Source organism: Sus scrofa, chromosome 2, assembly GCF_000003025.6.
Source record: "Sus scrofa isolate TJ Tabasco breed Duroc chromosome 2, Sscrofa11.1, whole genome shotgun sequence".
In the NCBI taxonomy this organism is placed as follows: Eukaryota; Metazoa; Chordata; class Mammalia; order Artiodactyla; family Suidae; genus Sus; species Sus scrofa.
Window position 1 is genome coordinate 51770308 of NC_010444.4, and position 11020 is coordinate 51781327.

At 44.7% G+C, this 11020-nt stretch overlaps 1 protein-coding gene across 1 annotated transcript; it reads right to left on the reverse strand.

Moving 5' to 3' along the window:
- On the reverse strand, positions 6328 to 8127 carry BTNL10 (butyrophilin like 10). The gene is made up of 3 exons (XM_021085059.1): positions 8035 to 8127; positions 7267 to 7655; positions 6328 to 6553 (listed from the first exon to the last, which is right to left on the reverse strand). Exons 1-3 carry the CDS (start codon positions 8125 to 8127, stop codon positions 6328 to 6330), a joined length of 708 nt encoding a protein of 235 aa, XP_020940718.1.

Sequence of the window (11020 nt, forward strand, 5' to 3'; positions counted from 1 at the left end):
CACCACAGAGAACTGAGTTGCTGCAATTGAATCCTTTTTTTCTTTTAAAAAAAATTTTTTTTTGCTTTTTTAGGGCCACACTTGTGGCATATGGAAGTTCTCTGGCTAGAGGTGGAATCAGAACTACAGTTGCAAGCATACACCACAGCCACAGCAATGCAGGATCTGAGCTGCATCTGTGACATATACCACAGCTCACAGCAACTCCAGGATCCTTTAACCTACTGAGTGAGGCCAGGGATTGAGCACACATCCTCACAAAAACTAGTTGGGCTTGTTACTGCTGAGCCACAATGGGTAGTTACTGCAGTTGGATTTTTAACCCACTCTTCCACACTGGACACTAAGAGAGACTAAATTTTAATAAGAAAAGATGATTTCCTTTCTGTCACTGCCAGAAGTTTGTGGGGGCTATATGCCAGAAATTGTGGACAAAGACCAAATATGTATTTGAAATACATTTTGGTGATCTGACTGACCAAATATTTATATTTCTTACAAAAGTTTCACTATTATATCTGTGTTTTCAAGATAAAAATGCTAATTTTTTCTATGACTGGTGGTAGGGTTTAAAATTTGGATTCAGATAACAGCTGAATTTAGCTATGTGTCCTCCCTCAATGTGGGGAGAGGGGGCACAAAGGAGATCATTCCATATCACCACAAAATATGCCACTTTGGCATAAGAATTATTTTGAGCTAAAGGCATCTGAGGATTGGAAATCCCTTATGTATATAAAGCAGAGCCTCCCCAAAGAATTCAAGTGTCATAAATTGCTTTCCCAGAGCAACCTTAATCTTCCCTTTTTAGAGAAGTCAACACCACTCCCAGACAGAATTTGTCAAAAACTATCCATCACACTTCTGTTCTCCTAAGCGCACATTTATCTTTCCAAAAAGTCTTCTGCTTTTCCATAAGCTCCATACCTCCCTTCCCTTTTCTCTCCTAAGTTGGGTGTAAGGATCCCGGATTCTAACAACACCTCTGAGTGCTCCCTTATTCATGTTGTGCAAGTTAATTAACTTCTGTTTGTTTTCCCCTTGTTAATCTGTCTCTGGCTAGTTGAATTTATAGGGCCCCAGCTGGAGGACATCCCAAGATAGGTAAAGAATTTCCCCCTTCCCTACAGGCACTGTCTTCCTTGCTACATTTCAAAGAAATGGCTCCTTGAAGAATGGCCCTTGAAGCAAACATCCCTGGTTGTGGGACTGGCCAGAGAGTTAGTTAGCCTTTGACTTTATAATGCAAACCAATGTCAAGCCTAAAACTGCTCTTTCCATAAGTATTGAGATAAAAGTGGCATGGTGAATTTGTTGTGGAAACTGCAAAAACCATGGCAGCTGAAGCAGAAAAATGGCACCCAGAGATATGGAAAAGCAAGCTTTATTCAGCACTGGTGTGGGCTCAGAGGAGTCACCTCCAGAGTCTGAGCACCAGGTCTTTGTTCTCAGCAACTTTCATACATTATAAGGTCTTGAGTTTCCCTGTAAGCATCCCAGACCTCCCCCCTTCCCCAAGCAGACAGTGTTCCTCCCTAAGAAACTGAGCAAGTAAGGTTACAGAAGTGGAACTGATAAGCAATGCTGGGTACATGATTAGCAGGGCTGCTGGCTTGGACATAGTGCTCACGGTTGCTACATTATTACAAGAAGGGTGATATGAGGTGAGCATAGCTGGAAAGGCCTGCAGCTGCCTTTTTAGCCAAGGGGGTGGGGGTTGTTCCTTAGTTAAAACTCTTATTTCAAACTGACAGCATCATCTTTTCTTTCCTGCTGATACACAGAAAGTGGTGCAGGATAGTGTGTCTTCAAGGGAAGCAGTCTGGAACAATGAAACTTGATCTCATCTCTCTATTAACCACATAATAACTACAGATGTATGGAGAGGTCACTGTTCAGCCCTCGGATGGGCATGGTCTCCTCAACCTCACCCAGGAGGTGGAAATGGCATTTGAAGGGGCACAAAGTTTGCCACCCCAAAATGTCTCTCTGGCATGTGGATGATGTTGAGTTGGAAGCTAATTAAGACCCAAAGACTCAGGAAGAAATAATGACCTTCCTCAAACTGCTGAAGGAATTTTGATTGAGGGGCCATTACAGGGAGGGAACTATTACCATCGATGACGATAGTATGAGGGAGGTGTGGTTGACAGGGGGAAACTAACAAAGTCTGTTTTTTAAAATTACTCTCTGTGCCCCACTGTTTCTGCAGGACGTAGCAAACATTTATTTACCAACCATTTGCTTTCCTATCTCCCTGTAAATTGTCTTCCTCCCCTTTGAAATTCCCAAACCACTGTCCTGACATCCTCTTTTTTCTTCAGCTGAAGATGGTATTTAAGGTGAGGGTTTCAGCCATTTCGGTGAGTTACTCAGTTTTCCCGGGTCTCTCCCATGTATACGTGTCATTAAACTTTTGTTGATTTTCTCCTGTTACTCTTTCTCATGTCTATTTAATTCTTAGATCAGCCAGAAAAACCTAAGAGGGTGGGGGGAAATCTCTTCCTCCCCACTGATGCACAATTTTAGCCATCCTAAGAGTTTATTGAATGGGTCATGGAATAAAGTTCATAAATAGATGCTGTAGTGGGTTGAATTGTGTCCCTGCCAAAATGTCTGTCAGTGAAAAAATTCACCAATAGTCAATTAAGAAAGAAATGGAAAATTTTATTTGCACTGGCTTGACAATTATTATGTGGAGGACAGTCTTTCAGAAAACTTGGAGTACTGCTTTGAACAGTAGAAATCAAAGCATAATTAATTATATAGTTTCTGAGGCAAAGATTACATATGAAATGACATATTGATAGTTAGTCCAGACCCGCATGCGGCCACTTGCAAGATTAAGACAGGCATGCTATCTGTGAGAAATGAAACATTGCCTGCCATATCCGTAAACAAAGGATGTCACAGTCATCAGTGATCGCAGCCAGCTTTGGTGGTGAGCCCTGAGGGAACTCAGGAAGGAAACAAAGAATAACTACCATCTAGCAGCCATCAGGCTGCAGCCACTCCTGATGGTGAGGCCTGAGGAACTCAGGATGTGAAAACAGGATACTGGCCCCCATGGCTGAGGTGCACATCAAAGAAATGATTTCAGTGAGCCCAGACCCTCAGACCTTCCCATACATAGAAATGCACTAAATTCCTGAATTTGGGATGTCTGGCTTTCTTTTATTAGCAGTAATCTTAAGCTCCTGTTACCTGTCTTTTGTTATAAAACGCCTATGTATCTTAGCTCCCCCTTTGCCTCCTCAGAGCAGTTTTCTCAGGGTTACTTCAGATATTTCCTCCCAGGCTTAATTTCTCAGTTTTGTCCACCAAATGAAGTGGAATGCTCAACTTTTAGGTTGTGGATTTTTTTTTGGGGGGGGGGCAACAATTCCTAGAGATGTACTGTGCTGTTGCCAGGAGAAAACTGCTCTCCGGATCAAGCAGACATTCCTGTTTCTTCTAAGGAAGTCTCGTTAAGGTATAATGCAGATGCACAATGCATACTAAAGGGGAGGAGATAGTCACCCACATGACAGAATTTTACGTTTAAATTTTTTCCCGTTTCGCCTTAAAAATCTTTTTGTTTCATTGTATGTAAATAGTACCTTAATACAAGAGGCATTTCCTGGCCACTCCAGTCACTGACTACCATAGCGCTCCTGATTCTAAACTCTGAAATGGTGGATGTGGAGATAGTTTTTATAAAATTCACCCTGTCTTTGCATGAAGATCTTGACTGCACAAAACATTTTCAGACTCCTATAGTGTCCTTGTTTTCTATGTTCATCATACGCTGAGGTGGCCCTGCCATGCAAGAAGGTGTGCTTGTCCTTCAGCCCTTGTGTTGCAACTCCACACCCCCTGTTGTGGGCTGAAGGGGGATCCCAAAAACAAGTGTTCAACTCCTAATCTCTGCAACTGTGAATGGAAACTTCTTTGCAAATAGTGTTTTGCTGATTAAGGTATGGATCTTGAGGGTAGATCATCCTGGGTTAAGGTGGCCCTGAATCCGGTGTCCCTGTAAGAGAAAGGAGAGGGAGGTTTGAGACACAGTGTCATGAAGAGGTGACCACATGGTGACAGAGGCAGAGACTGGTGTGATGTGGCCACATGCTCAGGGAAGCCTGGAGCACCAGACAACATGAGAGAGGCATGGAATGGATTCTTCCTCTCAGGCTCCAGAGGCAACCAACACAGCTAAAACGTTGACTTCGGATGTCTAGTCTCCAGAACTGTGAGAGACAGTCCTGTAGTTTTAAGTCCCCTAGTGGGTGGTGCTTGGTTAGGGCAGAGCCAGGCACTACTACAAGACTCCTTGTGCTCCACTCTGCTGTGGGGATACTGACTCTATGCGGCTCTTATCAGCTGTTTCCAACTAGGTTAGAAAATGGGTATCAAGGGAGCAGCACACAGCCTGGGGGACAGTCCCAATTCTGTCTCTCTTAGTTGTCACAGTGCTGTACCTCAGTTTGCATTCTTAGCACTCTGTGAAACCAGCAGCATGGGGTCTCTACTCTGCTCCCCAAATAGGGGCCTGATATCGATGGGTAAGTCCTCAGCTCCTGAAGTGACATAGAAGGCAGGGAATGGAATGAATGGATGAGTGGAACAATCAATATGGGACATATTCCTAACAATAAGCACCAACTCCCTGCATGTACCAAGCATAAGATCACTTCAGGAGGCTTTCAGGATGGTAACATCACCCCCAACCAACCAACAGTCCCCTTCAAGTTCAGATGTGACTATTTCCCAGAGGGAGACCAAAAAACCTTCCCCAAATCACCTGGTAAAGAATAAGCTGGGGTCTCAGAGACAAGATTTTCATTGTATGTATGGTAACTGGGCAATCCCAGAGCTGGGGCTACTGCAGGTCACTCCATTCCTACTGTATATGAGGACTTGCAAAGGAATGCCTTAGCACAGAGCTTTGTGTGAATGCCCTTGGTTTGCATCCACTGGGGGTCACTGCACACTGGATTGGAGGGCCCCTCTCCTCCTGGCTCTCCATCCCTGCTCCTCTGTTTCACATGCTCTCTGTCCTTCCAGCCACTGTCTTACCTTTCCCTTTAACGACATAAGAAGTAGATGATTCCACTCGTTGCAAGCCCCATTGCAGTGAGGATCAGAGGCAAAGTTACTGTCAACACTGTGCTCAGGAACCCTGTGGAGGGAGTTGAAGGGGTTTCCGGGGAGTCAAGAATATCAGGGTGAGAGAGCTTCTTTGTTCTTAACATACTGATGCTAGAGGGTTCATGTTTACAAAGTACTCTGAGATGTCTAGACGCAGCATATTGTGCATTTGTTTAGCTAGAGCTAGTCAGATGCACAGGAGATAGATAGTAGACACAGGGAGAGAAATGGTGAAACAAAGGTGAGACAGAATGTTAAACATTGGGTGAATCTGGGTAAAGAGGGTACAGAATTCTTTGTAGGATTCTTTCAAATGTTCTCTAAGCTTGAAGTCACTTAGAATAAAAATTGTATACACAGGTAAAGTTGAAAGTCACTGAGATGTCCTTCAGAGGGTGATGTGTATAAATAAACTATGCTTCATAAAAACTATGGCATGTTATTCAGCCCCTAAGAGATAGAGACTTTCAAGCCATGAAAAGACATGGGAGAACCATAAATGCATATTCCTCAGTGAAAGAAGCCATCCAAATAGGCTACATACTGTATGATTCTAGCTCTGTGACATTCTGGAAAAGGAAAAACTACATATAAAGAAAAAGATCAGTGATTGCTAGGAGCAGGGTGGGTGTGGATAAATAGGTGGACACTTTAGGGCAGTGAAACTACTCTGCATGATACTGCAGTGGTGGATCCACATCCTTACACCTTTGTTCCAGCCCATGGAATGCACAAGACCAAGGTGACCCCTGATGTAAACTGTGGACTCTGGGTGATGATGTGTCAATATAGGTTCATCGGTTATAACACATGTACCACTCTGATGGGGGATGTTGATAATGGGGGAGGCTGTGTGTATGGGGGCAAGGAGTATATGGAGAAATCTTTGTTATCTTCTCTCTCAATTTTGCCATGAACATAAAACGGTTCTAAAAAATAGTGTATTAACAAACTAAAAAAAAAAAAATGTTAATATGGGGTGAATGCTTCTCTTTCTTCTAAAAGGCAAAGCTTTCCCTGGGTCTCCCTCTATACCCCATCTCTGTTCTACCTCAGTAATAAGCATGCAAAACTCTGCTTTTCCCCTTGACTCCCACTCCAGCAGGCCATGGACAGAGATCTGCTGCCCTGTCCACTCTTGCTGCAAGCCTCTAGGCTCCCTCCTAATGTCCTAGCATCTGGGGCCATAAGCACCTGCACTCAGAACTTTAAAGGCCAGAACTGAACAGAACTCTTACCTGACAGGTCAATCTCAGTTACCTTCTTCTCTCCAAGGAGGGGCTTGGAGATGGAGCAGGAGAGGCTTGTCACATTGCTGCCCTGGAGGGTCACATTGGACACCACAGTCCAGAGGCCAGTTGTTGGTGAGGCTGAGAGACTGAGCACAAAAGGTAAGAAATGTTTCTTGAAGTCTCTCCACTCCAGGCTCCAGGTACCAGCCCTCCAAGAGGCACTCTGCCCTGATGACTTCCTCCTGGTCAACTTCCACTTGAATTCTGAGCTCTGAGCCAGCCCTTTTGGAAAAGATGCCTGTTCCAATCTCTGCAGCTGCTGCTGCTTCCATTAGAAAAACTAAAATCTTGAGAATTTCCAATAGATGTTAGGTGTTCTTACCAAACCACCTACCATGTGTAATATTACACTCCAAATATGTTACCCTTATTTCCAGAAAAAAACAGCAAAGAAAACAAAAATTTCAGGACAATTAAATACCTTTCTAATATTGCAAAATTAGCACCTCTTTCTCTTCCTCCTTTTCTCTCTCTGACCCTCTCTATGTCTCAGTTGTTACTGTGTCTGTTTCTATTTCTCTCTTTTGATTCTATCTCCCTGTCTCTTTCTGTCTGTCTCTCTGTCTCTATCTGTCTCTTTATCTGTCTCTCTGTCTGTCTCTCAATGTTTCTTTCTGTATCTCTGTCTCTCTTCATGTCTGTGTCTCTGTCTCTCTCCATCCCTCCCTCCTGCCCCTATTCCATGTTAGTGGGGTGATTAAGGAAAGGAAAATTATGAATAAAGCCACATACATAATCAGAATTATATTTTCTGAGATAAACTGCCCTTGTACAAAGCATCTGATAAATGGATTTGCTTGGAAGCGCACTTTGTGGGAAGTTCTCAGGCTTATGCACTTTGGGCTACCAGGGGGATGAGCTGCAGCCTGAACCAAATTTGGGGGATGAAGCTCTTGGGAAGGCCAGGGGCCCTACCAGTTGAAACTTACCTACCACCCTTAGCCACAGTGTAGCCTCACTGAAGCCCTTATCACTGAATTGGCAGTGGAATGTCCCATTATCAAGACCATTGGCATTGTGTATCCTCACAGCTGCTTGACCCTGGGCCACATAGTCCTTCACAAAGGTTGTCCTTCCCCGATACAACTCCACCTGCTCTTCCTGCACGTCTGATCCATTTCTACACACATGCACAGCTGGGGAAAGCTGGTCCCTGTACCACCGAAGTTCCATGTCCTCGAGGTTGATGTTGAGAGACAGGTTGCACCATAGGTCCACATCTTCCCCAACCTTGACCTGGACAGGATCAGTAGGCCCAAATACCTTGAAATCAGCTTTCTCTTATGAGGACAGATCCAACAGAACTGGTTAGGCCAGTGCAAGGAGACCATTGGCTCTCCTATTCACACCTCTATTCCTCTTGGGGGGAATCCTTGGATCCTGAGCTAACAGGGAAAGGTGCCAGCTCTGCTCCCTCTGGAGCTCCTCTCCTTCTACTAAGGCATTTATTCTTTTGGGTGAGCCCTAGGCATTCTGAAGTTCCTGGGCCAGGGATCGAACTCCAGTCACAGCAGCAACCTGAGCCGCAGCAGTGACAATACTGGATCCTTAACCCACTGAGCCATCAGGGACCTCTGGGGCATTTTTTAACATGTTGAAGGGAAAGCTCTCCTACCATTTCCAGGGATGGTGCTGGACAGGACTGCAGAAGAACGAGGATGATGCGGAAGCTGGCTAGAAAGACATCTCGACCATGAGTCTTTGACATCCTTGCCAGGGACAGAAAGACCCATAAGACATCAGGGACAAGGTGGGGACTGATTTAATTTCTCTGTGTGTGTGTGTGTCTCTCTCTTTTTGTCTTGGTAGGAGGCAAGGCAACACCAGGAGACCAACAGGAGCAAAGGAAAAATGACCAGAAGAGAATAGTTAGTTTTAACCATCTCAGCCACTCCCAACCCCTAATATGTTTTTAATCCTAGAAATAGAGAGACAACAACTACGATCTATTCTTGTGTCCGTCTACATGTGGATAGAGTTCCTCTGTCATCATCCATCCTCCAAACTCTGAGGAGAAAATCCCCCAGCGTGAAGGGGTTTTATTTCCTCACCTACTCACATAGAATTTTTGCCTAAGCTCTGACCATGTGCTGTCCATAAGCATGCTAGGGGAAAAAACCCAAACTCTCTTTACGTGAATCCAAGGCCAGAACTGCATCTGTGGACCCCCTTAAAGCTCTTTCTTTTCCTCTTGTCTCCATGACAACTTCTACAATTGGAAGAGGGAGGAGTCAACCCCCAGGGCTCTTTGAGAGCAATGCCTGAGGCCAAGACACTCTGTAAGCTTTACTATTATTTGTGCACTCAGTGTAGAGAGCAAGGGCTCTGAACACATCTGCTGAGCTCTCAGGATTGGCATTTATATGAACAAATAAGGAGTTATTTAGACTATCATCCTGTGGTATTTCTCTTCCTGGAAAGGCCCCAGGGTCTTCCTGATACTTGAGGATGACAAGGGGGTGGAGAAAGCAGAAAGCAGGTGAGTATCCTTAAGTCAGAAAATACTCACCAGGTCCCAGTCCCGCTGCAGGCTTCCCACGTAAATTCTGGTGGTACAAATTCCAGGCAGGGTGTGAAACAAGTGAACCACGCTGACTGCAGGTGGTGATATGAGAAGGGAGCCTAGGAATCCAGTGAAAGCAGCTGAGTGTCCCAGTTTCTGTAGAATCCTCCTATTCCTTTTTGCGAAAATAACCACCTGTCTTTTTGGCAGTTGCAATAGAAACACACACACACGCGCGCACACACACACACACACACACACACACACACACACTCAAGGGCTTCCTAAGGGGAGAGGTCAACAGAACTGAACACATTGAAGGCTGAAGAGCAAAATTCTGGTAGCAGGAGATAAGGGGAGAGATGGAAACAAAGGGCCAATTAAGGGCCGATGGAATGATGGCTGTCAGGGCCAGTGCCAGGAGCCCCAAGGAGGTGCTGTGGAAATGAGATGCAGGGATCCAGGCCAGGCAGAACCTGCGGGATTCAGATAAAGTTTCTCCATTATCAAAAGACCTCCAGTCCTGGCCAAGCTGGGCCTGGTTCCTTCAGGAAAATTTTTTTTTTTGCCATCAGGTTGAAATTTGCCAGATTCTGTCTTTTCCCTCTAGACTCCTGTGCAGAAGTTCAGACAACCCCTTCTGTACCCCTTTGGCCAGGGTAGCCTGTCCTCATTGCGATCTTGACTCAGGCCAGGCTTAGAGCACTCATGTGGATTCCCCTATACCTGAGGAAGGTGCTTGGTCCAGTTGTGTTCCCGTCTGTTCTTCTTGATTGTTGACTCAAAAGTCTAGATATTTTCCAGAAGGGTTTTGGTGGGGAAAGAGCTATAGGGAAGGGCTGCATGGTGTTCTTGGAGGCGAGGTGTCAAATTTAACTTGGCAGAATGTGCCAGACTGAACGTTTGTGTCTTCTCCTTCCCAATACAGTGCTCACCTGATGCTGGCAACACCCACCCCAAAGCCTCCTCTGCATTCCTCCTCTGGCAGTGAAATTTCCATAAGCAAGTTGTTCCTCCTAATATATATCAACAAGAAGGATTGTACCAGTTCTTCGTCTTCATCCTCCTGTGCATTCTTAACCAGATGATGACATCTCCTAAAACTCAGTTTGGTGTACTTTTGAATTGCAAAGGAGGACTGAGGTCTTCACAGTCTAGAGAGCGCCCCTAAGATGAGCCAACCGTGACAGAAGCAGGATGAGGTGCTTGCATAGAAGAAGGACAAAGTGCTGTGAGATTTTGAGAAGCAACAGCATTTAACCATGATTAGAAAGTTGACATGGAGGAGGTGTGGGGCTCCACCTGCAGGGAGAAACCTGTCTTCCAGGTCAGCTGGCGGCCACCTGGATGAGGACTCTGTACTGGGCATGAGCTCAGCATGACCTGGAGCCTTTAATCTGGGCAGCAATAACTACAAAAGGCATTCACCCAACCTCCTCAGGTGCAGCATTTAAACTGTGGTGGGGATGGGCTCCCTGAAAGTGTGGAGAGGTGGATACGGGAAGCAGATGTGAGAGGCCACCTAGTGTGGGATTCCTGTCTATAAAATGTCCAGAGGAGGTAAATCCAGAGAGAGAGAAAACAGATTGGTGGTGTAGATGCACTGAGAAAATGGTGGCAAATGCGTGTAACTTCTTATTGTTTGGGGGGTTTTGTTTTAGGGTGATGAAAACATTTTGGAACTAGATAGAGGTGGTGGTTTGACAACACTGAATTTCCTAAATGTCATTGAGTTGTTCACTTTAAAATGGTTAATTATATATTATTATTATTTTTACCTCATTTGGTAAAAAGAAAAATCAAAAAAGAAAAATAAAAGGAAATAATTTTTAAAAAGGAAAAGAAAATTAAAAAAAGAAAAAATAAGAAAATGAAAGGTAAAGGAGAGCTGCACCTACCTTTTTGGAGATGGAATGAAATCTAAGAATAGCTAGACCTATATAGTCCTATTAGCTTTATTATAAATGGCTTTTTTCCTGCCCTTTGGTGCCCCCTGCAGGAATATATGTGTCATTCCACCAGCACCACTCCCCCGCCTCCCCGCCCCCATTTTCCCCTGTGGTCCCCAAACCAGGAAAAGAGTTTCTGTGTGGACCAA

Excerpts from the sequence above, each read along its gene's own strand:
- BTNL10 (XM_021085059.1), bottom strand. The coding sequence starts at position 8,127 with ATGTCAAAGACTCATGGTCGAGATGTCTTTCTAGCCAGCTTCCGCATC. Across the intron at positions 7,656-8,034 it reads CAGCACCATCCCTGGAAATG|GTCAAGGTTGGGGAAGATGT; the intron begins GTAGGAGAGCTT and ends GATCCTGTCCAG. Across the intron at positions 6,554-7,266 it reads GGCTGCAGCTCATCCCCCTG|CCTGGAGTGGAGAGACTTCA; the intron begins GTAGCCCAAAGT and ends TGGTACCTGGAG.